At 52.0% G+C, this 24,422-nt stretch overlaps 15 protein-coding genes across 15 annotated transcripts; 7 read left to right on the top strand and 8 right to left on the bottom strand.

The window, feature by feature from the left end:
- Positions 1-591: 591 nt before the first annotated feature.
- ASPSYDRAFT_211300 (uncharacterized protein) lies at positions 592-2,188 on the top strand (the record flags this gene model as incomplete). The annotated part of the gene is made up of 2 exons (XM_040844012.1): positions 592-774; positions 827-2,188. 2 exons carry the CDS (start codon positions 592-594, stop codon positions 2,171-2,173), a joined length of 1,530 nt encoding a protein of 509 aa, XP_040698171.1. The 3' UTR covers positions 2,174-2,188.
- Positions 2,189-2,504: 316 nt separating this feature from the next.
- ASPSYDRAFT_50392 (uncharacterized protein) lies at positions 2,505-3,601 on the top strand. Its single transcript, XM_040848060.1, has 2 exons — positions 2,505-2,552; positions 2,600-3,601. The coding sequence occupies exons 1-2, from the start codon at positions 2,543-2,545 to the stop codon at positions 3,544-3,546; spliced, it is 957 nt and encodes a 318-aa protein (XP_040698170.1). The 5' UTR covers positions 2,505-2,542; the 3' UTR covers positions 3,547-3,601.
- Positions 3,602-3,821: 220 nt separating this feature from the next.
- Positions 3,822-5,982, bottom strand: ASPSYDRAFT_61639 (uncharacterized protein; the record flags this gene model as incomplete). The annotated part of the gene is made up of 6 exons (XM_040850016.1): positions 3,822-4,018; positions 4,079-4,505; positions 4,574-4,888; positions 4,937-5,095; positions 5,157-5,417; positions 5,932-5,982. 6 exons carry the CDS (start codon positions 5,980-5,982, stop codon positions 3,822-3,824), a joined length of 1,410 nt encoding a protein of 469 aa, XP_040698169.1.
- Positions 5,983-6,472: 490 nt separating this feature from the next.
- On the top strand, positions 6,473-7,336 carry ASPSYDRAFT_211297 (formate/nitrite transporter family protein; the record flags this gene model as incomplete). The annotated part of the gene is made up of 1 exon (XM_040844011.1): positions 6,473-7,336. One exon carries the CDS (start codon positions 6,473-6,475, stop codon positions 7,334-7,336), a length of 864 nt encoding a protein of 287 aa, XP_040698168.1.
- Positions 7,337-7,441: 105 nt separating this feature from the next.
- ASPSYDRAFT_160826 (HD domain-containing protein) lies at positions 7,442-8,172 on the bottom strand (the record flags this gene model as incomplete). The annotated part of the gene is made up of 3 exons (XM_040842938.1): positions 7,442-7,703; positions 7,766-7,982; positions 8,034-8,172. 3 exons carry the CDS (start codon positions 8,170-8,172, stop codon positions 7,442-7,444), a joined length of 618 nt encoding a protein of 205 aa, XP_040698167.1.
- A 352-nt stretch (positions 8,173-8,524) lies between these two features.
- Positions 8,525-9,516, bottom strand: ASPSYDRAFT_61637 (phytanoyl-CoA dioxygenase family protein; the record flags this gene model as incomplete). Its single annotated transcript, XM_040850015.1, has 4 exons — positions 8,525-8,790; positions 8,844-9,062; positions 9,116-9,290; positions 9,343-9,516. 4 exons carry the CDS (start codon positions 9,514-9,516, stop codon positions 8,525-8,527), a joined length of 834 nt encoding a protein of 277 aa, XP_040698166.1.
- A 102-nt stretch (positions 9,517-9,618) lies between these two features.
- Positions 9,619-10,125, bottom strand: ASPSYDRAFT_94113 (uncharacterized protein; the record flags this gene model as incomplete). The annotated part of the gene is made up of 1 exon (XM_040852936.1): positions 9,619-10,125. One exon carries the CDS (start codon positions 10,123-10,125, stop codon positions 9,619-9,621), a length of 507 nt encoding a protein of 168 aa, XP_040698165.1.
- Positions 10,126-10,154: 29 nt separating this feature from the next.
- On the top strand, positions 10,155-12,042 carry ASPSYDRAFT_81990 (uncharacterized protein; the record flags this gene model as incomplete). Its single annotated transcript, XM_040851123.1, has 7 exons — positions 10,155-10,185; positions 10,282-10,357; positions 10,491-10,685; positions 10,733-10,898; positions 10,944-11,217; positions 11,263-11,375; positions 11,500-12,042. The coding sequence occupies 7 exons, from the start codon at positions 10,155-10,157 to the stop codon at positions 11,950-11,952; spliced, it is 1,308 nt and encodes a 435-aa protein (XP_040698164.1). The 3' UTR covers positions 11,953-12,042.
- Positions 12,043-12,167: 125 nt separating this feature from the next.
- On the top strand, positions 12,168-13,003 carry ASPSYDRAFT_498725 (AAA family ATPase). Its single transcript, XM_040847950.1, has 4 exons — positions 12,168-12,210; positions 12,280-12,387; positions 12,442-12,934; positions 12,999-13,003. Exons 1-3 carry the CDS (start codon positions 12,177-12,179, stop codon positions 12,918-12,920), a joined length of 621 nt encoding a protein of 206 aa, XP_040698163.1. The 5' UTR covers positions 12,168-12,176; the 3' UTR covers positions 12,921-12,934; positions 12,999-13,003.
- A 19-nt stretch (positions 13,004-13,022) lies between these two features.
- Positions 13,023-13,971, bottom strand: ASPSYDRAFT_94110 (uncharacterized protein; the record flags this gene model as incomplete). Its single annotated transcript, XM_040852935.1, has 3 exons — positions 13,023-13,449; positions 13,503-13,851; positions 13,905-13,971. 3 exons carry the CDS (start codon positions 13,969-13,971, stop codon positions 13,023-13,025), a joined length of 843 nt encoding a protein of 280 aa, XP_040698162.1.
- A 213-nt stretch (positions 13,972-14,184) lies between these two features.
- On the bottom strand, positions 14,185-15,260 carry ASPSYDRAFT_61634 (uncharacterized protein; the record flags this gene model as incomplete). The annotated part of the gene is made up of 2 exons (XM_040850014.1): positions 14,185-14,753; positions 14,804-15,260. 2 exons carry the CDS (start codon positions 15,258-15,260, stop codon positions 14,185-14,187), a joined length of 1,026 nt encoding a protein of 341 aa, XP_040698161.1.
- A 356-nt stretch (positions 15,261-15,616) lies between these two features.
- On the bottom strand, positions 15,617-17,714 carry ASPSYDRAFT_1162536 (uncharacterized protein; the record flags this gene model as incomplete). The annotated part of the gene is made up of 3 exons (XM_040840110.1): positions 17,439-17,714; positions 16,635-17,367; positions 15,617-16,137 (listed from the first exon to the last, which is right to left on the bottom strand). Exons 1-3 carry the CDS (start codon positions 17,613-17,615, stop codon positions 15,617-15,619), a joined length of 1,431 nt encoding a protein of 476 aa, XP_040698160.1. The 5' UTR covers positions 17,616-17,714.
- Positions 17,715-18,075: 361 nt separating this feature from the next.
- On the bottom strand, positions 18,076-18,934 carry ASPSYDRAFT_161118 (SDR family NAD(P)-dependent oxidoreductase; the record flags this gene model as incomplete). The annotated part of the gene is made up of 3 exons (XM_040842960.1): positions 18,076-18,271; positions 18,317-18,557; positions 18,622-18,934. The coding sequence occupies 3 exons, from the start codon at positions 18,932-18,934 to the stop codon at positions 18,076-18,078; spliced, it is 750 nt and encodes a 249-aa protein (XP_040698159.1).
- A 941-nt stretch (positions 18,935-19,875) lies between these two features.
- Positions 19,876-21,483, top strand: ASPSYDRAFT_160945 (cytochrome P450; the record flags this gene model as incomplete). Its single annotated transcript, XM_040842950.1, has 1 exon — positions 19,876-21,483. One exon carries the CDS (start codon positions 19,876-19,878, stop codon positions 21,481-21,483), a length of 1,608 nt encoding a protein of 535 aa, XP_040698158.1.
- Positions 21,484-21,898: 415 nt separating this feature from the next.
- Positions 21,899-23,771, top strand: ASPSYDRAFT_61630 (flavin-containing monooxygenase; the record flags this gene model as incomplete). The annotated part of the gene is made up of 4 exons (XM_040850013.1): positions 21,899-22,092; positions 22,147-22,545; positions 22,592-23,256; positions 23,311-23,771. The coding sequence occupies 4 exons, from the start codon at positions 21,899-21,901 to the stop codon at positions 23,769-23,771; spliced, it is 1,719 nt and encodes a 572-aa protein (XP_040698157.1).
- Positions 23,772-24,422: the final 651 nt, after the last annotated feature.

The raw sequence follows: 24,422 nt of genomic DNA, 5'->3' as shown, positions 1-24,422 counted from the left end.
TCAGGATCCGCCAGGCCCCCTATCAACGGCCGTGACAAGATGGACTAACTCTGATGCCCAGTTCACCGTTCCGCAGACTGTCCCCACTGCGTCCCCACTGGTAAACCCTCCCCCCGATTCTTCGACGATGCGTGGATACGGGCGTCTATCCTGTCACTATTGGTGGGTTTCGAAGCTAGCCGGCGGATAGTAGAGGAGACTATACCCCAGAATAAGGAGAATGATGGAACCGACCCCGGTATACCTGTTGGATCACCCTGCGAAGAGATGCCCCCATGATCAATCCGATATTGCGCTTTCCGTGTCCCATTAGGCCAGCAACCAATAATCTGTACCCCATATCAAAGGATTCGATTACTCCACTGTCTACTCAGATGCCAAGCTGCTCAAAGCATGCTAGTAGGGACTTTGCAATTCCTGTCTGTGGCAAACCAGGAGCGCTGATGTTGATATACCCTCGTGACGGTTGAGCCCAAGGAATCTGCCGGCGACATCTCCCCGCAATACGAAGGGCTACTTAATCCGGCCTCCTGGGGATTGTAATCTAGCTGACTGCCCCTAGTCTGTTCGCTCATTCTCGCAATGCCCAACATGAAGAAAGTGTCAGGGACGCATATCGAGAACGTTGACAAAGTCGACAATGCCGGCCCTGCCCTGACGGCCACCAGGCGACCAGGCTATTCCCCCCTGTCGGAGCAGGAATCCCGGATAGACAACCGAATCAACCGCAAAATGGACCTCACCGTAGTTCCTGTCCTTGCCCTAGGATTCCTTGTATGTCTCAAAAACTTCTCTTATAGAGGATGAAAGTTAATAACATGCCTAGCTCCAAGGAATTGACAAATCTAATATTGGCAATGCGGCAACCTCTGAGACTTTCGTGCCCGACACCAACATCCGGCATACCGATGTCTCTAACTCGGTGTCGCTCTTCGCGGCAACCTACGTCCCGTTCATGCCCCTTTCTGTAGCTCTAGGCCGCATCGTGGGCCCCAGCCGTTGGATCCCCTTCCTGCTCGTCGCCTGGGGGGCTGTCACAACCGCCCAATGTGCCATGGACTCGCGCGCGGACCTCTATGGCCTCCGCCTACTTCTGGGCGCCTGTGAGGCTGGCTTCCTCCCCACAACCTACTATTATATTGGCACGCTTTACCCGGCTTACATGGCCGGCCTCCGCATGGGCTTAGTTTCAACCAGCTTTACCTTCTCGGGCGCATTCTCCTCCCTCATTGCGTACGGCATTCTGCAGGTCCGTTCGTCCACCTGGAAGAACTGGCAGCTGCTCTTTATTATAGAGGGCAGCATTACTATGTTCGTTGGTGCAATCGCTTTCCTAGTGCTGCCCCATAAGCTAAGCACTGCTTGGTTTTTCACCCCCGATGAGCGCATCCACGCGGCTCGTCGCATGGAAATGGACACAGCGGGAGTCGACGGCGGCACGGGCGCAAATTCAGAGGCGATGGACCACAATATCTCATGGCAGAACATCAAGATTGCGTTCAAGGACTGGCGCAAACTTTTGGTTATCCTCTGGACAACATGTGCAACCGTCCCGGCCTACGGATTCGCCATATTTCTCCCACTCATTGTGAAGGGCATGGGCTACGAGGGCGTTCGCGCAAACCTCATGTCTGTGCCGCCCTTTATGGCCGGCGCTGTAGCCCTCACTACTTTTGTGTATGTCTCTGACCGGTTGCGCGAGCGTTCCTTGACGGCGGCGGCTGCGATGCTCTTCTCCATCATCGGGTATATAGCGCTGGTTGCGTGTGGGACGGGAAAGAACAACATCCGGTACGGGTTTCTGTTTGTGATTATGATTGGAGCTGGGTCCGTGAATCCCTTGACAGCAGCATGGCTGAACGACAATACCCCGGACAAGGCGACACGGAACATTCTCATGGGGATCTTCGGATGGAATAACGTGTCTGGTGTGATTGCGGGCCAGATCTACTCGTCCAGGTACGGACCCAGCTACTACACGAGTGTGTGCATCACCCTGGGTATTGTTGCCTTTGGAATGCTAGGGCTCGTGGTCTCGCGAGTGCTGTATATGTGGGAGAATCGGCGGCGGAGGAGGATCGTTGCCGCGTGGACTGAGGAGGATTTCGAAAGGGAGAGGACAGACATTACCAGAAGGGGTCATGAGAAGACATATTTTATGTTTGGCTATTAGCAGTCCTGCAAGTAGTTGGTGTTTAGGTGTCCTGTCCACAAGATGGGATTTACTATTCTGTTGGAAGCTCGAGGACATTAGAAAGACATAAATCTGATGATGCCGCAAAGCTAATCACCATAGCACCATCAACACCGTCATCGATCCTCTAAGTCTCTTCACATCGTCATAATAGCACCAGTGTACTGTATCTCCACGGCTGCCAGGGCAAGTCCCGAATAGGAAATACTACGGCAGTCGGCAATATCACATGACTCATGACGTCACACACCATGAACCACGATGTATAAACACAGCAGAGGCGCTTTTTAATTTGACGTAGATGGCCATAGAACGCATAATCCTCTGCCAGCGGTGGCTATATACCGAATGGAGGAAGGTATGAGTACCCCCGGCCTAGCAAAATGGTACTCACACTGTTCGAAGATGCCTCTGATAGCCTCCATGGTTCAGGCCATGACAGCCATCCGGCATTTCCGTCGCAGGCAACGTCCGAAAAGCTCATGCAGAAAAGTCCCAAAGCTAGGCAGCATCTGTGGATAATACTAGGACCCCCCGCCATCTTGCTTTTTGATTTGGTGGTCCCGTGTATAATTTACTACTCCTGGTATGGCGTCCATAGATCGCAGTGGGAGCGCGAGTGCGAAGCATACGGTGCGTCTTTAGATATATGCCCACTCGAGAGGCCTGAATTCGACAAGCATATATTGGGCTTGGCGATCATCAGCTTCGGCTTTGGGGAGCTCTACATTCTGATAGCCCGAGTATGTCGTCTGCTTTTCCATCCCAAGGACTGTGCTCCTCTGCTATCCAATTCGCGCTGGGAACTCGACGCAACTTCCTGGGTCTACGGGGTCTCCATGATATGTGCCCTGATTCCTTTTGTCGTGAGTAGCACCAAAGAGATCCCGGTATTGTATCTCTACTCCCCTGCTTTTCTCATTGGCTTCCTGGGTGTATTGATGCTCATTACCCTGGTCCCCTTCCCCATCCCAATTGGCATCGACTCCGAACGAAGAGGGTTACCATTGCGCCCTTTCATTTACTACGCCGCAGAGGACATAATTGCCGTTGACTGCCTGCAAGACCGCGAATTCCGCGTCAGGTTCAACATTCGGTACGAAGCATCCATTGCATTCCGGAACTTGTTTGTGCATTTGACTGTTTGGTGGCTCTTTGGTGTTTGTGTCTATATCGGGTGTCTCCCGGCAATAATATGGACATTAGAGTTTCACATTGCATTTGGACTGTCCCTGGGCGTTCTGTTTAGCTATCTTATTATTTGGGGGCTGGTATCATGTTTATGGGTGCGGTATGCCGTACGCCGACAAGCAAAGCACGAAAGATCTACTCGAGGTAACACTAATGTATAATAATACGGATGGAAGGTCTTCATTGAGTCTCTGTTAATGATAATATATAACCAAGAACTTTGTACCTAATCAGATACTATGCAAAACGGCAATATGCAGGCTCCTATCACATTATTCTGCACGCTGAATCAGTTAAAGTTGGAACCACAGTTAGACGGTCACTGCAGCCAATCGGAAGCTATCTTATGCCTAATATCACGGTATTAGCACGCAGGAAGGATTTGCAGTGTTGGTTGTAGTCCAGGACAATGTGGCCCTGGAGAGCAGCCGTGTGTCTACTGTGTATATTGCGCTGACGATGACTCGCGCCAGGACTCGCCCGATACGAGAGTCCAGCAGACCAATCCAGCAGTGAAGGCGAGAAAGGCAGCCGAGATAGTAGAGGTCCATCCGATGCCGATGGACTGGATCAGCGGCAGGCAGACTGTTGTCCCAGCGGCTCCAATCGCAAACCTCATCATATAATGGCTTGCTTTAGTGGCCCCGTTAGCATTTATTCCTGATTCTATCTAGGGTGTCTGGAGGTAATTACCGGAAACCTGCCCGCTGCGGTGCTGCATCACATCGAGCATATACGCATTTAGGCTGACGAAAGATGCGGTTTGCGCGAAACCCTGCAGGAACATGCAAATTATAGGAACAGGAATCCCACCAACTCGATGATCAATCATCCATCCATAGACAACCATAGCGCCGGGGTTAAGGATTCCTAAAAAGAAAAGAGAGCTGCGCAGGCGATCCTCTGGCCTTCGGTATCCACGTTTCTCGGTCCAGTACTTCATCACAAAATCCGCCCAACGACCCCCAGCCTGGACCCCAATCAGGTACCCGGATCCAGGCGCAAAGAATAGCAACCCAGATTGTAACGGATTGGCTAGATTCAGGCGTGGATTAAGGATGTATCGTACGGGAGTCAGCAGTGAATACATATTCCACACCAGTGCGGAGGACGCGAGAATCTACAATCGCAGCCATCAGTAGGAGCCTGAGTAACTAGACCGTTAGAGTCGAGAAAAGGCCCACGAACTGGAAAAAGAAGGTTCCGCTGTCCATATAACTTTACTGTCCCCAAAGGATTGATCCATTGCCAGAGCTTCAGGACCATTTTCCGTGGGGCTGTCCTGCGCAATTCAGAAGTTCGGTATTGCCGGTTGAGCGGCAGAAGAGTCTCCTTGAGAAACAAGTAGATAGATATCAAGGATAATCCGCTCATTCCGGTCTGCAGCCAGAAGATGACTCTCCAGGATGTATATGTGACGATGGCGCCACCAATAACGGGCCCAAAGGCATAGCCACTCATTGATCCAGCAAGGAACCACGCCAGCGACGTCCCGCGTTCGCTCTGAAAGACAGCTGTTAGCACTCAACTGAGACTGAGACATATGCGTACAGGATGGTATATATCGGAAATGCAGCTCGAGCCTAGAATCAGAAAAGCTATTCCCTGGGACGCAGTGATTGCACGGAATGCAAAGAACACGGCGATGGTTGGCGATAGCGCAGTGGCAAGTGAGAATCCGCAGAAAAGAACCAGTGTACACAGATAAATCTACACTCATTAACTAGCCGGCCAGATTGATACTGGCTGAGATCGTGTCTCGGGAGCCGACCTTTCTTCTGCCAAAAATATCAGAGGCTGGGCCCCATAAGCACGAGGATAGACCCATTATGAGCAGATAGAGGGCGTTGCTGATGGTCACAACAGTCGCGGTGGTCCCAAAGTCGCTCACAATCTCGGGCACAGCGGCGAGCACACTGGTCGTCGACATTGTGGCTGAAAACCCGCAGAAGGCGAGAAGGGCCGTCATCCCTCGCTTCTGGATCGGAGTGAATCTCGAGTACACCTCGACATATGTGTGTCTCGTCTCCTCCTGCAGCGGGGAGATCACGGCTGTGGTGGTGGCAGACATCGGGAGAATCGAAATGCTAGAAGAATGGAAGGATAATGCGGCAGGAATCAAAGACCCCGCCGACATACGCGGAGGATTACTCCAAGTCTCCAACAGTTGTAACTGTTCACCGGCTAGTCGGTGCTCGGAGTCTGATATATGACTCCAACCTCGGTCTGTGGGGCGCCAGCCGGCGTATGAACTGGAGACGAATCGAGACCCGAGATCAATGGCCGATAGCCTGCAGTTCAAGCCAGGCGGCTCTTGATTCGTGCTTCAGTTGGAGCATTGAAGAGGGAATGTTGCGTTGCAAAATATCAGTTATATCACCAGCTGGGCATTGACTATAAGACGGGCCAACCTATATCCATACCCTTCTCATTCGACACCATTACGCCATTTCACCCGTACTTTCATATCGCCAAGTGCAGCGGAAATATCGCTACCTCAAGTGCAGGGCCCAGGTTTGTTCCGATCGCCGCCTGATCTGACTTACTCCTTCAACCATGAAGAGGCATGCAATCCCTTCGGGCAGGCCATTGCCCATGATGGCAGCTCCAGCATAGCCTACTTGGGGTTTGCCCAGACAGCAGGGCCCATTTATAACGGAAATTGCCTTATGTTCCATAGAAATGGCTGTTGTGCTAAACAAAAGGATGCAGAAAAACTGCGCGAGATCTATCACTACCTTGGCAGTGATGAGGCGGATGCCATCACCCTATTCAGCAACGCATATGGCGACCCAGTTTCATGTCTTGCAGGATACGAGACAAGACTCGCCGACACTTCGTGAGGCCGTGCGAAATCCGCAGAGGGAGAGAGAACAGTCATATAGTTCCTCAGGCAATATAACTGGGCGGCGAATAACGATACGTCACGACCGAACCCACAATTTAACCCTAATGAAGGCCGGTCTTGACTGGTTGTTTAGTCCTTCCCGAAGCGTCGTTTTTCTCCCAATTGAGTTGCTGTCAAATGCATAAATAGTGTCGCTCCGTAGATTGAAGTTTGATTCAAATCTGTCCATCGCGTCCAAAATGGAGGAGCCCTTCAACCCGACGAAGGAAACCATCTCGCTACTCATTCGTTCAGGCGTCGCAAAGTCCCGACTTCCATGGCCCGATTTGATCATAAAGGCCTTTCTTGCAGGCGCATTTCTGTCTCTCGGGGCGATGTTTGACCTGGTCATTGCTGGCGGTGCTACCAAGATGCGAGAGGAGAACCCTTCGCTGGTTACTCTTTTGTCCAGCTTCACTTTTCCAACTGGGTTCGTCATCCTTACTGTTGTCAACACTGAGCTGTTCACCGCGAACCTGTTTGTTGTTGTCTTCTCGACGCTGCTGCGCAAGGCCCGCATTGTCGACCTGGCGAAGAACCTGGTCACCTCCTATATCTTCAACCTCGCCGGTGCCCTGTTTGTCGCCGGCTTTCTCTGCTGGTGGTCAGACACGCTGTCCACAGATGCAGAGAAGCAGTTCGCAGTCACCCAGGCCGAGGGTCGTGTCAACGTGCAGTGGTCAGTGAACTTTCTCCGCGGCGTGGGCTGCAACTGGCTTGTCGGTCTGGCCATGTTCCTCTCGATCGCTGCCCATGATCAGGTCTCGAAGATATACGCCATATGGATCCCGATCTGGACGTTTGTTGCACTGGGCTATCAGCATTCCATCGCAAACTTCTTCCTCGTGCCCATCGGCATGTTCTACGGGGTCAACTTCGGGGTGGGCAAATACATCTACCAATGTATCATCCCCGTTACTTTGGGAAACATCATCGGCGCCCTCATCCTTGACGCCATTGTCCTTTGGTACATCTACGGGCGCAGTGAGCTGCTGGAGGAGGAAAAGAAGCACGAAATGTCCTCGCTCCAGAACTCAATGCCATCGCCTACGAACCAGGTCTAGGACGTATAGCACAACAGCTATCAGTGCGCTATATATTAGGTGTTCCAATAGTGCTTCGTTTACAATGGTCGATTGGGACATGGAAGCCAAGCATAGTATATAGTCCTACACCACTACACCGTCCTGTTTCTCCAGATGCTCTACTACCAAGCTCAAGTACTCTCTGGCCCTCGGCGTCGTTTGCTGGATATCAGGAACCTTTGCAGCATCGTCCCAGAGTCTCAATGCCACCATCTCGTCCCTTAATGGGTCATTTCTGAACCGCTCCAATTCCTGCCCTCTAAATGGACCACCCTGAAACTGTAATGATTTTTTCGACGCTGACGAGAGTGTATCCATGTATTCACCGCTCACGGCTGTAAGGTATCTATTGAAACGTTAGTTGAAGTCTGCATAAACCTGATACTGGTAGTGAAAAAGGGTGGCTACCTCTTCGCGTCAACATGACTCCCCACCAACCGGCAGACGTTCTCGCCAAATCCAAGGGATCTAAGGAATTCCGCACCAATAGTCTCATGGCCGACGCGCCCTACATTCTCCGCGCTGTTTTCTTTTAATGTCATGCGGGCCTCCTTCGTTGCGGCCAGTGGGATTATTTGTCCGATGTCATGTAGAAGAGCGGCCAGGATAAGGTCGGACCGTCCTCCTGCGTGCCCATTTAGAGCTCAACCTTTGAGGATGATCGGTGTAAACGTACCTGACTTCTGTGCCTGGTGCGCTGCTTGGAGGGAGTGCTCCAGTTGATTGATTGACTCGCCGATGTAGTCGCCTTGACCGTGGTCTTCGAGCGACTTGATCAGGTATTCTGCTCTTTCAGAGGGCGTAGGTAACGACATTCTATGATTTGGTATATTTTTCTCTGCTCCCAGTTGTAGAATATGGATGCTTGATATGTCGTTGATAAGTGGGCATGACTCGACCTGAGAGGGACCGGGGCGAAGGCCGAGACTGCATGATCTGGACCACAGTGGACCGTAAGAAGCGTATAATGAGGCCGGGGCCGGTTCCACTTGTCCAACGGTGTTTAAGCGAAGAAAGATGGTCACTGCACTCGTTGGGTGCGAGTGCAGAGTGCCACCGCTATTCCCACCGGCCATTCAACGGACGCAAGATCATCTCAAGTCTCTCGATCATACAGCAACCTTTAGTTAATTGAATTTCCATCTTAAGTGCATCTACTAAGCTCAACTATGCAACAATTCCTTGCTGTTCTTTTCCCTCCACTGTCAGCATGGGAGATCCGTATCCATATCGCATTCTCCCCTCTTCATATGTTTCGCCCTCCTTGCGCATGTGTGTCGCAGGCCACAGTTTCCTCCGATCTTCGTAGTACTGGTCATGGAGATCACCTTCGGCCTGTCTGTTATAAGTAGCATAGACGGCACGACGGTCGTTAGAACTCAAGTTGGCACCACTCCTGTGAGCCAAGTATGACCCGAAGACCAGAATATCACCTGTCGTTGTTTGTCAGTATAGCAGTTGGCCACTAGTATCAGGTATGACAAACCAGGATTCAAGTCGCAGGAAGTCCACTCTTGAGTCTCAACCCAGGCCGGGTCAATGCAGCGATCCTCACCGAGTGGCACTGACATGCGATGGCTGCCTTTGACGACGTCCAGCCCCCCGTTCGCTGAGTTCATCTCGTCAACCGCGGCGAGCACGGTCAAGTGCTTGATGTCCTTGACATGGGTGTACGCGTTGGCGTCGATGTGAGGGGAGAACCCGCCTGTGATTAACAAGTCAGAGACTGCGCTGTAAACAATGTGAACTAAGCCATACCGCTGCCAGCAAGCTTGTAGTTGATCTTCTCCTTGAAGAGAAGCATCTCCTCCGTGGCCAACTGCTGCAAGACACTCAGGACACGCTCCCCTCGAAGAAAACTGTTGAATCCGGAGTGGCTATTCGCGTAGTTTTCCGTGCGACAGAGGACTCGCTTCCCTTGGGCATTTACCTCCTGGTGCTGGTTATTGCGCGTCCATTGCATTCAGCTTGGACCGAGGGGTTACCTCATAGGGCATGTAGGAAGCGTCCGGCGTGCGTGGCAGGTCGTGGACTTCCTGAGCCCATTCCTGCAGGTTCCTCGTCTCCTGTGTATTGAAAAATTCCCGAACGAGGAGGAATCCATCCTCTTGGTAGGAAGCAATCTGCTCGGAGGATAGGGGGTAGTGGCTGTTTTCCATTTCTAACTTGCTGAGCTGTTGACCGTGCACTAGATGAAGTCCGAAAGGCGCAGTCAATGTTTAGCGGCCAGTTTCTACAATTAAATATTGAAATATAAGTCATCACTTCCCAATTGGCGACGTGTCGCACCCCTGTGTCAAGACCACCGGTTGGAAGTCCGCACCACGCATGCAGCCTCGATGAAGGACAATACGACCCAAGAAGAAGAATAGTAACAAAATCGACTCCACGTTCTTAATCGCTGTTCCTCCAGCTAATTCCTCGCTGATTGGTTTCCCTGTCACTGCGTGGGGGAATCGACCCACCACCGGCGCCAGCACCGGACTCTGGCTCGAGATCTCGCAGTTCGCCCCGGCGCTTGCAAGAATGTGGACTGCGCCCTGGCGCCCATGTGCCTCTGTTCTTTGTGCTCGTGGCATGGGCTTGTTGATCGGCGTGGAGACAGAAAGAGAGCTTCGACAGTCGCTTGTTTGCGGCTGCATCGTGCTCTCGTCGCGGGCGGCCATTGGCGCTGTAGAGTAGACGCTGATATCGCAGTTGTTGAATAAATTCATGCCATGATGGAAGGCAACATGGAGGAAGCCGAACGTCTTTATTTTGCCGCTCATCGCTGTCAACGGCGCTGCCCCAGACCATAATGGCTGCTGTACAGGATGGCTCAACGACCAGCGAGGCCCAGATTTCGGTGGACCGAAAGCAGCATGACGATAGCAGGAAGGAAATGTCCGTCGATGAAGAGGCGACTTCAATTCCTACATCAAAAGCACGTAGTGGCGTCCTCAATGTCGCCATTGCAGGCCTCGCTCTGTTTAGTGATGGATACAACGCGCAGATCAGTATGTTACCAGAATCACGACATTATCCCCTCTAACCGCAATCGATAATGCAGTTGGCTATATGGAGCCCTTGTTTTCGGTCATGTATGTGTTATGCTGCCATTACGCTGCACTAGGCACATGTGCTAACTGGCTAGCTACCCCAACACCATGTCCTCCGACATCAAGTCTCGATTGTCCAACTCGTTTCTGATCGGTGAGATCTTTGGCATGATCTTCTTCGGTGCCTTGATCGACCGACTGGGCCGGAGAACTGGTGTTGTTGCAGCCACCTTGTTCCTCGTGCTCGGAGTCGCCCTCGCTGCTGCTGCCCACGGAACGTCAGAACTGGGGTATTTATTCTTCGCCTCACAATCGTCTCTGTACTAACAAGGACCAGGATGTTCTGGATGATGATTATCTCTCGAGGAATCGCTGGCTTTGGCGCTGGCGGCGAATATCCTGTATGCGCGACAAGCGCAACAGAAGCCGCTGATGAAACGGCCAAACTGCGCAAGAAACGAGGCTTTCTCGTCGCGTCGACAACGGATTTTGCCATTGACACGGTAACTCTCTCTATTGGTAGATGGGCTAAGTGCTAATTCGTCCAGGGCTTTGTCGCCGCCGGCATTGTCGCCCTGATTGTGCTCGCCTGCTTCCATCAGGAACCCCGCCAGGGGGTCTGGAGAGTGCTTTGGCCTGGGCTTCGTGGTATGTCTTCCCTTCGGAATATTCAATATTTACTGACGAGCAAGCTCCCGGTCATCATCTGTTTCTTCCGAATCCGCATGATCAACTCGACGCAGTACCGCAAGCATGCGATCAAGTCCAAGTATCCGTACTGGCTGGTGCTGAAAAGATACTGGAAGCCAATGCTGGGAACATGTACGTACTCGCCCTTGGTTGTGCACGCAGTTACTGATCTCGCAGCTCTCGCCTGGTTCTGCTACGACTTCGTCACGTATCCATTCGGCCTATTCTCGTCCACCATCGTTTCGCAACTCAACCCTGACAACACGACCGTCCAAAACATCGGTTACGGAGTACGTTTATGACAAGTATTATATATGAAACACTGTTAACATTCATTAAACTGTGATCAACTGCTTCTACCTGCCCGGCTGCCTCCTCGGCGGCCTGTTGATGGACTGCATCGGACGTAAGCAGACAATGACCCTGGGCTTTCTCATCTGGGCCATCTGGGGCTTCATCCTTGGTGGCGCCCTCGGTCCCATCCAATCCGTCTTCCCCCTCTTCATTGTCATGTACGGGATCTTCAACGCCCTTGGCGAGATGGGCCCCGGCGTGTCAACATTTCTATGCGCAGCCGAGTCCTTCCCTACCCCCCTGCGTGGCCACTTCCTCGGCCTTGCTGCGGCGGTCGGTAAGGCTGGAGCGAGCATTGGGACGGAAGTATTCACACCCATCCAGGACTCGTTTGGCGATGTAGGCAAGGGGCAACAGGCTGTGTTCTTGATTGGATCTGCGTTTACCATTGTGGGCGGCATCATCGCATGGTGGTTGATTCCGGATATGGAGCGGGAATTGGAGAGCGAGGATGTCAAGTTCCGGGCGTACTTGGAAGAGAATGGCTATGATGCTGCAGGGCTTGGGGCGTGATCCATGCCATAAGTTGAACTAGTGCAGCAGCATCTCAGTTATCATAGTTATATATATGCGTGCATGAATCCACCAGCTCTAAGTTCGGATGACATTTGGCATCTTCGACTCCTACACAATCCAAGGACAAATAGACAGAAGCTATATAACAGACTATAAGTCTACTGATTTGCACGTTCTGGTCATACTGTCTAGAGCGCAGTCTGTTCGCATTGGTCTTTTTAATGCCTCAGGCAGGCATAAATGACTCACTTTCTGGTATTTTGTCGCTCTCGTCTTCTTCTTCTCCTTCTGCTTCATTTTCCTCTTCAACTGACAACTAAATAGCCAAAATGCCTGACTCTGTCCTCACTGCGTATTCCTCGCTCAGTGCGTTCCTCGGTCGCAGCGAGAGCGATCCCCGTCCGGTCGTTGCGATGACCTGCGGCGTTGCCGGTGAGTCCACAAAACCCCCAAGGAGGAATAATAATTTATAAATAAATAAAACAGGCTCTGGAAAGTCATCGGTCTCTAAATGGATAACTTCCAACCACCCCTCGTTCAAACGTCTGTCAATTGACTCGTACATCTACACCAAGTACGGCCTCTATGGCGTCGACTATCCTAAGGACAAATACAACGAGTTCCAGGAAGAGGCTGAGCCTGCCCTGCGAAACCAGCTGGTGCAATTACTTCATCAAGGCTCCCAGGACATCATCCTTGATTTCTCCTTTGCGTTCCAGGCCACCCGCGATACGTGGAAGGCCCTCATCGAGGGGGCAGGAGGCCGATGGGTGCTGATCTTCATCGAAGTCGAACCAGATGAGCTGCGGCGACGAGTCAGGGCACGGAACCAGCTGGCCGTTAAAGACGGTGACTCGGCATACTTTGTGACAGAGCAGGTTCTAGAGAGCTTCATCGCAGGCTTCGAGAGGCCAGTTGGGGAGGGCGAGGTTGTTTTACGACTGGAAAATGAAGGTCTCGAATGAAAGCTGCACGGCCAGTATGCTTCATGATTCTTGTATGATAAACGCAGATACCCTGCTAATAGTTGAATCTCTATTCAGAATCTAAGTCGTCTATGATTTACCCTACAGCTTTGCAAATTGCCCACTCTGCAGGTGGTTTCCTCCATCGATCGGAATCACAGCGCCGTTCACATATGAGCCTGCTGTACCGCAGAGATAGACCATCGCGCCAGCAATGTCTTCCGGACTCCCCAGCCGCCTTCGTGGATTTGCAGCTGCCATTGACTCTGCGCCTCCGAGGTGCTCGATCAGACCGTTCGCCAACTTGGAGGGGAAGAACCCTGGGGCCACGACGTTCGAACAGATATTCCGCGGCCCCAGCTCAACCGCCAAATTTGTAGCCAAGTGATGTGCTGCAGCCTTGGAGATTGCATACATGATTGTGCCATGCTTCCCTACAACTGGCACCGAGAGGCCTGCAATCGCGCCGACGATGATGATGCGTGACGGCGAGTCGGGGGTTCCAGACCGCTCCAGCAAAGGAGTGAGGCTTAATAGACCATCAGTATACCCCGTTATCTCATAGATCAATTGGATTCTTACAGTCGTGTGAGGTGGAATATACTGCGAACATTCAGATCCAGGACTTTGGTGACAGCCCAGTCGGGCGTTGGTTCAAAGGCTCCTCCCCATGTCGCCGCCGCGTTCGCAACCAGGATATCAACCCGTTTCTCTGCCTTCAAGAGATCGACAAGACGCTCAATTTCAGAGAGCTTCGAGAGGTCTGCGGCGTATCCGATCGCTTTTCCAGAACAGCCCGGTAAGGCGTTGAGCTTGTCCACAGCCTGTTTGAATCCCAGCGGACCGTCTTCCTTTCGCGCGACAATCACCACCTTCTCTGCGCCGGCAAGGAGAAGTGCTGTCGCAGTGTGCAGTCCGAGGCCTCGAGATCCTGTACATTTCGTGTCAGTCTTGCAATTGTGCCCTGGAAATTGGACTACGCACCACCAGTGACCACGGCGACCTTGCCGTCGAGGCGAAAAAGTCGAGGATATCCCGGTAATTCAGACATGAGAGATTGATTGGTATGGTCTTTCGTCTTTTAGGGGTTCCAATTCTTCTTATGTGCCTGCAATGGGATTTTCTACTCTGGATATTGTTTTCCGGCACTCTGGCAACCCCAACACTCTACACTGGGAACGTTAAAAAGGCTTTTCAAGTAGATAGTTCTATTCACTAGCACAAAATACGAAATGGAAAATTAGGCTCGTTTGAATTAAAGTCGTTATTCAAAGACAACCGCCATTCTCTTGGTCGACGTCCCTGCCTTCATCTCGCGTATCATATCGTCCATGGCTTCCAACCCCGATCGTACTTCGATTTCCGGGGTGATGGAATGTTTCGCAGTAAAGTCTACTGCCTTGCCCATGCGCTGTGGAGTGCTGGTGCTTTCTGCCTTGATGGCGTACGAACCTATGGCCAGGTCAAACGTAGAGACCTCCATTGGGCTGGGACTGATCCCAATGACCATCAAGGTGCCCCCAGTGCGGATTATGGACGGTGCACCTTTGTAGGCTGCTGCCGAACCGCTGAAAACTGCTGCAGCATGAACGCCACCGTTGGTGATCTTCTTCATTTCCCTGGCATAGCTCTCAGCCTGAGTCAGGGAGTTGAATGTCACGTCCGCCCCTTGGCTCTTGCACGCTTCCAGAGTCTTGTCGTTAATATCAATCGCAATCACCTGGTACCCCATTGCCTTTGCGTACTGGGTTGCCAGCTGTCCCAGGCCTCCAGCTCCGATGGCGGCGAACCACTGCCCTGGCTTTAGGTTGCACGAATCCACGGCGTGGAAAGCTACCGGTGTTAGCATCACCCAGTCCACAAAAAAATAGGTGACGGCATACCTGTGATTCCAGCGCAAAAGACCGCCGAGCTGCGCTTTGGATCCAGCTGGGACGGAAGATGGATGACGTTCTGCCAGTCGACAGCAGCATATTCTTGGAAGAATCCAAAGTCGCCAAATCCGGCGACGCTGGGCTTGCCCTGAGTACATTGCGTGTTGTGCACCATACACGCATCACACTCGAAGCAGCAGCCGTTGATATACAAGAACCCGACTGGGTTGCCTTCCTGGAAGCCCTTGTCCTTGCAGTCGGCACCTAACTTCGCGACGTAGCCAGCCCCTTCATGACCGATGGTGAACGGCTCGGTCTTGTCGGGCTGGGCGATGGCCATGAGATCGGAGTGGCAGAGCGACGCAGAGGCCATCTTAACGAGGATCTGGTTTGGGGCAGGCTCTGGGACGGGGATCTCGTTGACAACGGCCTTTTGCTGCTTGGGATCCCATTGTGCTGCCTTCATCGTAGTTCCTATAGATCCCATTGTTCGTGTTTCTTACAATGTTTTAGTCTTCGTTCTAACTGTCCGGTCTCTCAATATTGGGAAGTTATGAAACTAATATGCTTGCACGCGGGGCATCTGGGCTCAATCCGGGAATCCTTTTCCTGTGCTCTTCCAGTCCTTCGCTCAGGCCCATTCACGCTCATCGAACTACATATGGTCTGTATTCTGTACAACATTTTAGATTCAGTTTTGTACGTAGATAGTGCCGTGGATAGCTTCTTCGAATGCCCGAATCTGTGTATCATGGACGCTAACATATTGCTACCAAGGTACCAACTTAACCACCAATAAAGTACTGTCTTTACACTTGGCAATTATGCTCGTCCATTCACATTCTCGACCAGCTCAACCTCTGGCTTGCTCTCCGATTTCCCTTCTGTCGTTCCTTGAAGCCGCTTGGCGACATCATAGTGGAGGAAGTTCTTCATGTCAGGAATAAAGCAACTGGAAATGATCAACAGAACACTGAACGGGATAGTAGTGTAGAAGACAATTCGGAAGCTCTGGGAATAGGCGATCTTCAGCGCTGCAGTGGCGGCTGCAACGACACTGTCTGTCGCACCGGGGATGCTCTCTACTCCTGTACCCGCAGTCAGGGCCTCCAGGAGCGCAGACAGTGACGACTCTGGCAGACCGGCTTCAATTGCTGCTGGACCGACATACTTGGGCATGTTCTTTTTCAGTTCGTTGTTCAAGACAGACACGTATACCGCCTGCGCGACAGCTCCTCCAAGGGCGCGCAGAGAGCCCAGAACTCCAGTGGCAAGGCCAATATCCTGCGGCTCGATGACTAGTGTCACAGCAGGGAATGTGATATTGTCGACGTAGCCGACCGCTGAACCAACGATTAGAATCCCCGAGAAAAGGAAGTCAAAAAGGGAGAGGGGAGAAGGACTTACAGATCAAACCAAGGGTTCCCAGAGCGATAGTCATGGACCATGTGTCTGGGCCCAAGGCACTGAGCGGAGTGATGAATGCAAATGCCAGCAGGGACGCAATCACGCATTGATATTTGACACGAGGGACGAAGCCAAGGGCCAGACCTCCCAGTAGCTGGCCCATAAGGACGCCGCCACCGACGACCGAACTCTGCAGTCCTATCTCAATGGAATCTGTGGTATAGATCGACGAAATGAGTGTCGGCCACAGGACTGTGAACGAATAGTAGACCATCGCTCCGACGGCGGCATCTGTTACAATGGCAGTGAATCCGATGTTCTTGAACAGCCTGGGGGGCATAAATGGCCGGGTCTTACACACGAAGCCCTCTAAATAACGCCGCTCTTATTAGCTAAAGTGGACTCTTTATTGGCAAAGGGTGATGAACCCTACCGTAAAGCACAAAGACCACCAGGCATGCTATTCCAATAAGGAGAGTGCAGAGAGTCGGCGCACTACGCCAGGGGTAGGCGGTACCTCCCCAGGAGAGCCCGATGAGGAAGAGAACACACCCAGCAACGAAGAGAAAGATGCCAATAAAGTCTAGTTCCTTGAACATCTCCCACTTGGTTTTGCCTTCGACATGCAGCTGGGCATATCTCGGTGGGTGGTAGAGGAAATGGTATAGCACAGTGGCAATGACGGCAAGAATAAGACCGATATAGTAGCTCCAGCGCCAGCCTTGACTCGTGTTCTGGATCAACAGTCGTGCAATAACAGGGCCGAATACGGCAAATGGGAGGGAGGACATGAAAACGATCGTGACTATCACGCCGCGGTACTTGTTGGGCACCAGCTCGCCCAGGATGATGCCAAAGGACAACTGACCGGCCGCCGAGAGGCCGTTGAAAATGTTGGCAACAATCAGCATCTCGACGTAGGTGGCTCGTGCTCCCACAATGCAGCCAACGATGGACAATATCATGGATCCCTGCACGATCCATTTCCGACCAAATATGTCAGACAATCGGCCGATCAGAAGGAATCCGACGCAGCTCGACAGCGTCCAGACGGTAGCAACCCAGTTGATATTGGGCGAATTGCCCAGTTCCGCGTTGATCAGGGTCAGCGTATTGGAGGGCAGGACCCAGCCCAGGTAGGCCACGATGGATCCTAGACATTGCGCCTTGGTGAAGTGTTAGAACGTCTGATCCACTCCAGTTCCTCCACGGACTGCGGGTATCTCCTGGGGCGTACCAGGACTGTGCCGAGGAAGGGCAGGCTCCTGAAGTAGCCCTTGGGCATGTCTTGCATATCACCGCCAATGGCATTTTCGTCGACATAGTTAACAGTGCCGTCCGTATTGACTACTGCCCTGGCTCCAGCGTATTGCGGCCTTGGCTCGTGAGAGCTCTCGGTGTCAGCTTGGCTCATGGCGGCTGTGATACACTGGATGAAGGCAATTGAACAAGGAAACGATCAGCAGGGAATATGTTAGGATCAAAGTGAACTGCGGATTCAGGATGATGAGGCCCTCTGCTCCATATCAACTGGCAATGTCGGAAATCTTGTGCCCTGCGTCTAGTGAAACACGGCATATATGAAGCTATCCCAGGCGTTCGTCGATCTTTTCGGAAATGCTTTTCCTCCCCGCATTTACCCCAGACTTCCAGAGACCTGGCCAGATCCAGAGGCTGCCGGGGTGCTTTGAATATGATATGGGGCAGTGGTTGCGTCGGCAGGATGTATACTAAGATTAATTTCTCGATAACAATACCTGTTGGACGGTACAACACCATCAACTTCATTTGGACTACTCGCCCTATTGCGTGATCATTGCATTCATTTGTCTAGTATTCTACCAGTGGTCTCTTATACGCGTTCTGGTACAACCCTAGCACGCCCAGCCTCCGTCGATCGAATATACTGCACCGGTGATAAACGACGAAGCTTCGCTCAAGAGAAACACAATTAGGTTCGCCGTCTCCTCTGGTTTTCCATTGCGAGGCAGCGCAATATTCGACTGTTTGACGCTGGCATTACCACTAATCGAATTCGACTGGGCCAGCATTGGTGTTTGTATGGCACCACTGGTGGAGTCAGCTTTCAGCTTTGATTACTGTGAACAAACTTACGGCGCAATGCAGTTGACTCGAATGTTCTGCTCTCCAACCTCCTTTGCTGCAGAGCGTGACAGGCCGATGACGGCGTGCTTACTGGCAGCGTATGCGGCGTTTCGCCCCATTCCCTGGAGGCCAGCAATGCTGGATGCATTGACGATAGAGCCATGGTCGGCCATGACCTGCAATTCGGCTCGTAGAGAGTGCATCAGGCCTTTAAGATTGATGTCCATGATAAAGTCCCATTCATCGCTGTCTGTGTCTTTGACCTAGACAGGCGGACCTGTTAGAAAGTGACTTCCAATGCAGAACAAGCAGACTTGCCCCTTTCAGCCCGATGGACTTCCCAATAACTCCAGCCAGGTTGGCTGCGCCGTCCAGTCTCCCTCCCCATTTGACCGTCTCTGCGATCCAAGTGTCCACTGTGCTGGCCTTGCGGACGTCAATAGTCATCGTAAAGACATCACCGTGACCAGTGCTCTTTATTTCCTTGGCTACAGCATCCAGGCCCTCTTGCGATAAGTCGGCAATGGAGACTTTGGCTCCTAAGGACGCAGCAAGTATCGCAGTACAGCGCCCAATGCCAGAGGCGCCGCCGGTGATGGCAATGACTTTACCAGATAAAGAAATCATATTGCAAATGTGGTTTAAAATGTATGTAATAGCAGACGAGCATAGAGGCAGCTCTTCGATATAAGATTCACCAATGGGTATTGCCAGTCGCACACGCAGTCTGGTCGGGAATAAACAGCCACAGCCAAATTGAATGCAATGGATAACCTCTTCCCATGGTGTACAGACACAGCTCTTTCCAGCAAATCCAGACTCCAGAATCAAAGCCAACCCTAGCAAATCTTGAGCCCGCCTTACAGCGGTTGCTCTCTGGATACAGGGTCAACCAGCGAAACAATGGCCCGCACGGTCTTGTCAGGGCCCATCATGCGCGCTCCATCGGGACCCAGGACGTCTCGCATCTCATCGCTGGCGGCAAACTGGCGATAGTCGTCCCAGCTCTGGAAATACATCTCCGAGCAGGCGTCCCATTCGAAATCGAGAACTGACAGTCCCAGCTTCGCAGCCTCCTTGTTCAGCTCGCGGGTATTGTGGACTTGGGTGTATCCTTGGATTCTGGTGTCGCGGTAGATTTTGGACGCGACAACTAACGTCCCATGTGTATCCCGCCAGTAGGTATTGAACTCCTCCTGCGATATGGAAGGATCCTTGCGGAAGAAACAGCTCACTCGGATCAGGGGACTCGTAGGTCGAGGAAGGAGAATATCCTTCTGGCTTGAGGACGCTGCCATGTTCGGAGGGTTAGGTGTCGTTGGTGAGGAATTCAAACACAACCAGGTCATCTGCTGTCCTATTCAGTTTCCCTCTTATAATCGTACATAGATGGTCCTCTTTCTCCATCGTGTTTGGCATCCTGGATGGCTGTTGGCGGGTGTCTTTTTCCGGCCTGCTGCCTTTAGCCCTACGTGGCCACGTCCCAAATCCATTTTTATCATACGACTCATACAATTCCAAATTTGAAGTCATCCAACCATAGATTCCCAGTTTTAATCATCGTAAACATGTTGGGCGCGCGCACCGCCACCGAGAGTGCTTGGTATCTGGCATCAGTCGGCTTCGTGCTGGCCTCCTGCTATACTGTTGTACTGGTCATCTATCGCCTCAACTTTCACCCTTTAGCAAGGTTTCCTGGGCCCAGGCGCTGTGCAATCAGCTCACTGCCATCGATTTACTCACTCTTGCGCGGCCGATTGGGGTTCGATAATAAGAAACTGCACGACAAATATGGGCCCGTGGTGCGAGTCTCGCCAAACGAGCTGTCGTTCAACTCAGCCCAGTCCTGGGAAGACATCTACGGATTCAAGACTGGCGGACGCAAGAACATGCACAAGGATCCAATCCACGTCGGTTCAGTCGACCCTTTGCCAGGGGCTTCGACGCTGACGATGTCGGACGACACCAACCACGCCCGACAGCGACGTGCACTGTCGCATTCGTTCTCGGAGCGTGCCTTGAAGGATCAGGAGTATATAATCCAGCATTATGTCGACATTCTCATCACCAAGCTGAAGAGCAAGGCCGACCAGGCGGAGGAATTCAACCTGGTCAACTGGTTGAACTTCACCACCTTCGACATCATCGGCGACCTGGCCTTTGGCGAGCCCTTTGGCTGTCTGGACTTGGGCGCGTTCCACTCCTGGGTTGCCCTGATCTTCGAGACCGTGAAAGTTGGTGCCCTGGAGCAGGCCACCCGGCGATTTGCTGAGGCAGGCTCGTTGACGCAGTCTCTGCTGCTGCATATGATCCCAGAATATATGAGAAAAAGACGCCGCGATCACTTGTCTCTCAGCAAGGAGAAAGTCGAGCAACGTTTGCGGAATGGAGGAACTGACCATACGGATTTTATCTACTATATCCTGAAACAGCGGGAGAAGTACGACCTGCACGACAACGAGATCATTCTCAACAGTGCCCTATTCATTGTTGCCGGCAGCGAAACCACTGCGAACCTCCTTTCAGGCCTGTTCGCACGGCTTCTGCGAAATACAGACAAGATGCAGAAGCTCTACGCAGAGGTGCGTTCCACGTTCCAAAGCGAGGACGGAATCAACTACGACAGCACCAGCCAGTTGCCCTATCTGAACGCATGTCTCGAAGAGGGACTGCGTATCCATCCTCCAGTCCCAATCGGACTTCTGCGAACTGTACCCAAAGCTGGTGATACGATCGATGGCCACTGGGTTCCCGGTGGGACGTCTGTCTCGACAGGTGGATGGGCTGCATCGCACAATCCAGCCAACTTCTACGACTGCGATACCTTTATCCCCGAGCGCTGGCTGGACGGCGCAGGTTTATCCTTTGCAACCGATATAAAGAGCGGAATGCAGCCCTTCTCGCTGGGGCCTCGAGGCTGTATAGGGAAGAACCTCTCCTATATGGAGATGCGCGTTATTCTTGCTCGGCTGGTATGGAACTTTGACATCGTCAGTACAGACGGGGTCTGGCAGTGGAATCCCGAAGGCGAGATGAAGCATATGAAGGCGTTTACGACGTGGCAGAAGCCTGATCTGAATGTAAGAGTGATGAGGGCGCAGAAGGGTGTGGGTGGACGGACTTCCAGTTCGTATACAGCAAAGACCCAAGCGGAGAGGTTAGGGCAGAAGTCATGAACAGCCATTAATTTAGTTTCATTATTCTGAATTTCTATTGATTGTTAAGCATACAATATAAACCATATACCACTTCAGATATACCAATACTGCCGTCTGAGGCTCCTTCACTTGGCATCTCACCGCATCTTCACCAACCATGCCACAGTAGGCATTAATTACAGCATCCTATGCATTACTCCCTATACGATGCACAATGATTTTCGGCGGGCAAGTGGAGACATGCAATGCCGTTTATTTTATTGGAGACGATATGCAGTCCCATCCGGACGTATTCAGCCTGAGCACAACCGCCCGAGGTTATACAGCAACGCTAATCAAGATATTCTTCACCTCACATCCAGGGCATTTATAATAGGAGGTACCTTAGAAGGAAGTCAAACGCTTGCTCCAGATTTTATCTTCACCACCAACCATGGCTGCGAACTACCGTCAATCCAACCAGCCCATCCATACGGAGCGCCACGTCCGCATCATTTGCATTGGGGCTGGCGCATCTGGTTTACTATTTGCATACAAGCTGCAGCGAAGCTTTTCCAATTTCTCGCTTGTCATCTATGAAAAGAACCCGGAGCTTTCTGGAACATGGTTCGAGAACCGGTATCCAGGGTACGTTGCGTGGCTCTGTAGTGATTCTACGATAATACTGACTGACTCGACCAGCTGCGCCTGCGATGTGCCGTCGCATAATTACACCTGGTCATTTGAGCCCAAGACCGACTGGTCCGGGACCTACGCCAGCAGTAAAGAAATTTTCAACTACTTCGACTCGTTCTCACGCAAGTACGGGCTGCGCCAGTACTGCCGCATGCGCCACCAAGTCATCGGGGCCGTATGGGACGACCAGAAAGGTAGCTACGATGTGCATGTCCAAGACTTAGAATCTGGCCGACAGTGGAACGACTCGTGCGATATCCTCATTAACGCCGGTGGCATCTTGAATTCATGGCGATGGCCGGCCATTCCTGGCCTTGAGCGCTACAAGGGGACGCTGGTTCACACAGCGAACTGGGATGATTCGATTTCGCTAAAAGGAAAACATGTCGGGCTGATAGGAAACGGGTAAGTTAATAGTCACATACCCACAGGCATAACTAATCCTGTACAGGTCTTCAGGAATCCAGGTGCTGCCGGCTATTCTCCCCGAGGTCAGCAAGATCACAACATTCATCCGCGAGCCAACATGGGTGTCGCCCGTTCAGGGCCTTGAACAGCACATCTTTTCGGCGGAGGAGAAGCAGGCCTTTGAAAGGGATTCTGAGACACTGACCGAGTACCGCCGGGGCATCGAACGAGGCATGAACGGCCAATTCGCCATCTTCCTACGCGACACCCAAGGCCAGAGAGACACGCGAGAATACATGACCCAGCAGATGAAGGAGAAACTGCACAATGTGGACTTGGAAAAGGTACTCATCCCTGAGTGGTCTGTCGGCTGTCGACGCATCACGCCCGGAGTCGGTTATCTGGAGTCTCTGGGCGATGACAAGGTCAATGTCGTGTACGGCAACATCGACGAGGTCACCGAGCAAGGCTGCATCTGCGATGACGGCAAGGAGTACGCAGTGGATGTCTTGATCTGTGCCACTGGCTTTGATACCTCGTTCAGGCCCCGATTCCCGATTATTGGGCCGAATGGCAACAATCTGCAGGACCAGTGGAAGGACGAACCTCATTCGTACTTTGGCATCGCTGCTGCTGGCATCCCCAACTATCTGACCTTCCTGGGTCCTAACAGTCCTATTGGCAATGGTCCTGTCCTGTCTGCAATTGGTAAAGAGAGTCCCAAAGTCCCCTAATTTGAAGAATTTCTCTAACCCATCGCAGAGGCCCAAGCAGACCATATGATGAAGCTGATTGACCGGTATCAAACGACGAACATCAAGAGCTTCGCGCCCCGGTCTGAAGCAGTCGAGGACTTTATCGCCTTCAAGGACGAGTTCATGCGCAACACCGTATGGGCGGACGGCTGCCGCTCGTGGTACAAGGCCAACCAGGCAGACGCCCCCGTCACAGCCCTGTGGCCGGGGTCAACCCTGCACTATATCGAGGCGATGGACGAGCTGCGACTCGATGACTGGGAGGTCAAGTATAACGGCAACCGGTTCGCGTGGATGGGCAATGGCTACAGCCAGACTGAGATTGATGAAACGGCCGACTGGGCTTACTATATCCGCGACCACGACGACGGGGAATACATGAGTCGGGGGAAGAGACTGCGGATCCTGAACAAGTCTGGGACACGCCAGCCAGAGAGCACTGCGTTCACCGTTTTTCCACGGATTTAGCTTTTGCCTGTTGTACCGACTGCCAGTAGAGCTTAATCTACTTGTACCGTTAGTTAACATATAAAAAACTGCTTTATAACCTGGCCTATGCCAAGTATTGCATGTTAGACAATGTCCAGGTGCAACTAGCCGATGGATATTTACTTGAAGAGGTCGTAGTGCTCCTAGTAAACGGCTTACTGTAGTATGCTTAGGCATGCGCGGAGTATCCTGGAGGGTGGAGATTCCAAACCATAGCCCTTGCCTCTTGTTTGGACAACTTGTTCCCCACATGGGAGTTTTCAGTTGACTCTTCAGCTCCAGCACGATGATTTCAAGAGGAGGGGCCAAAAATGAGGCGTGCTTGGCTTTCTCCACTCCTTGTTCAGTAGACGCTTGTTCGTGATGCTATTCGCGAGCTGGACAGCAGGACGGAGATCGGGCATCTATTTCCGAAGAGCCAGTGTTCATTTCTACTCAGGGGGATTTATGAACGAGAATAATTGACGCTACTTCCTTTGGCCGTATTCACATTCTTGGTTTGGGCAGGAGGCAGTTCTTAAATAATTAATGTGGTGTAGATGTTGGAGGTAACGATATATATTGTCTTGTATATCACCGCGCTATACCTCCCGTCAGTCTACGAAAGAGTGTATAATAACTTCGGAAATA

The sequence above is a fragment of the Aspergillus sydowii genome (assembly GCF_001890705.1).
Source record: "Aspergillus sydowii CBS 593.65 unplaced genomic scaffold ASPSYscaffold_14, whole genome shotgun sequence".
NCBI lineage: Eukaryota > Fungi > Ascomycota > Eurotiomycetes > Eurotiales > Aspergillaceae > Aspergillus > Aspergillus sydowii.
Note: the sequence above shows the minus strand (reverse complement) of the source record. Positions and strands in the feature narration are given on the sequence as shown.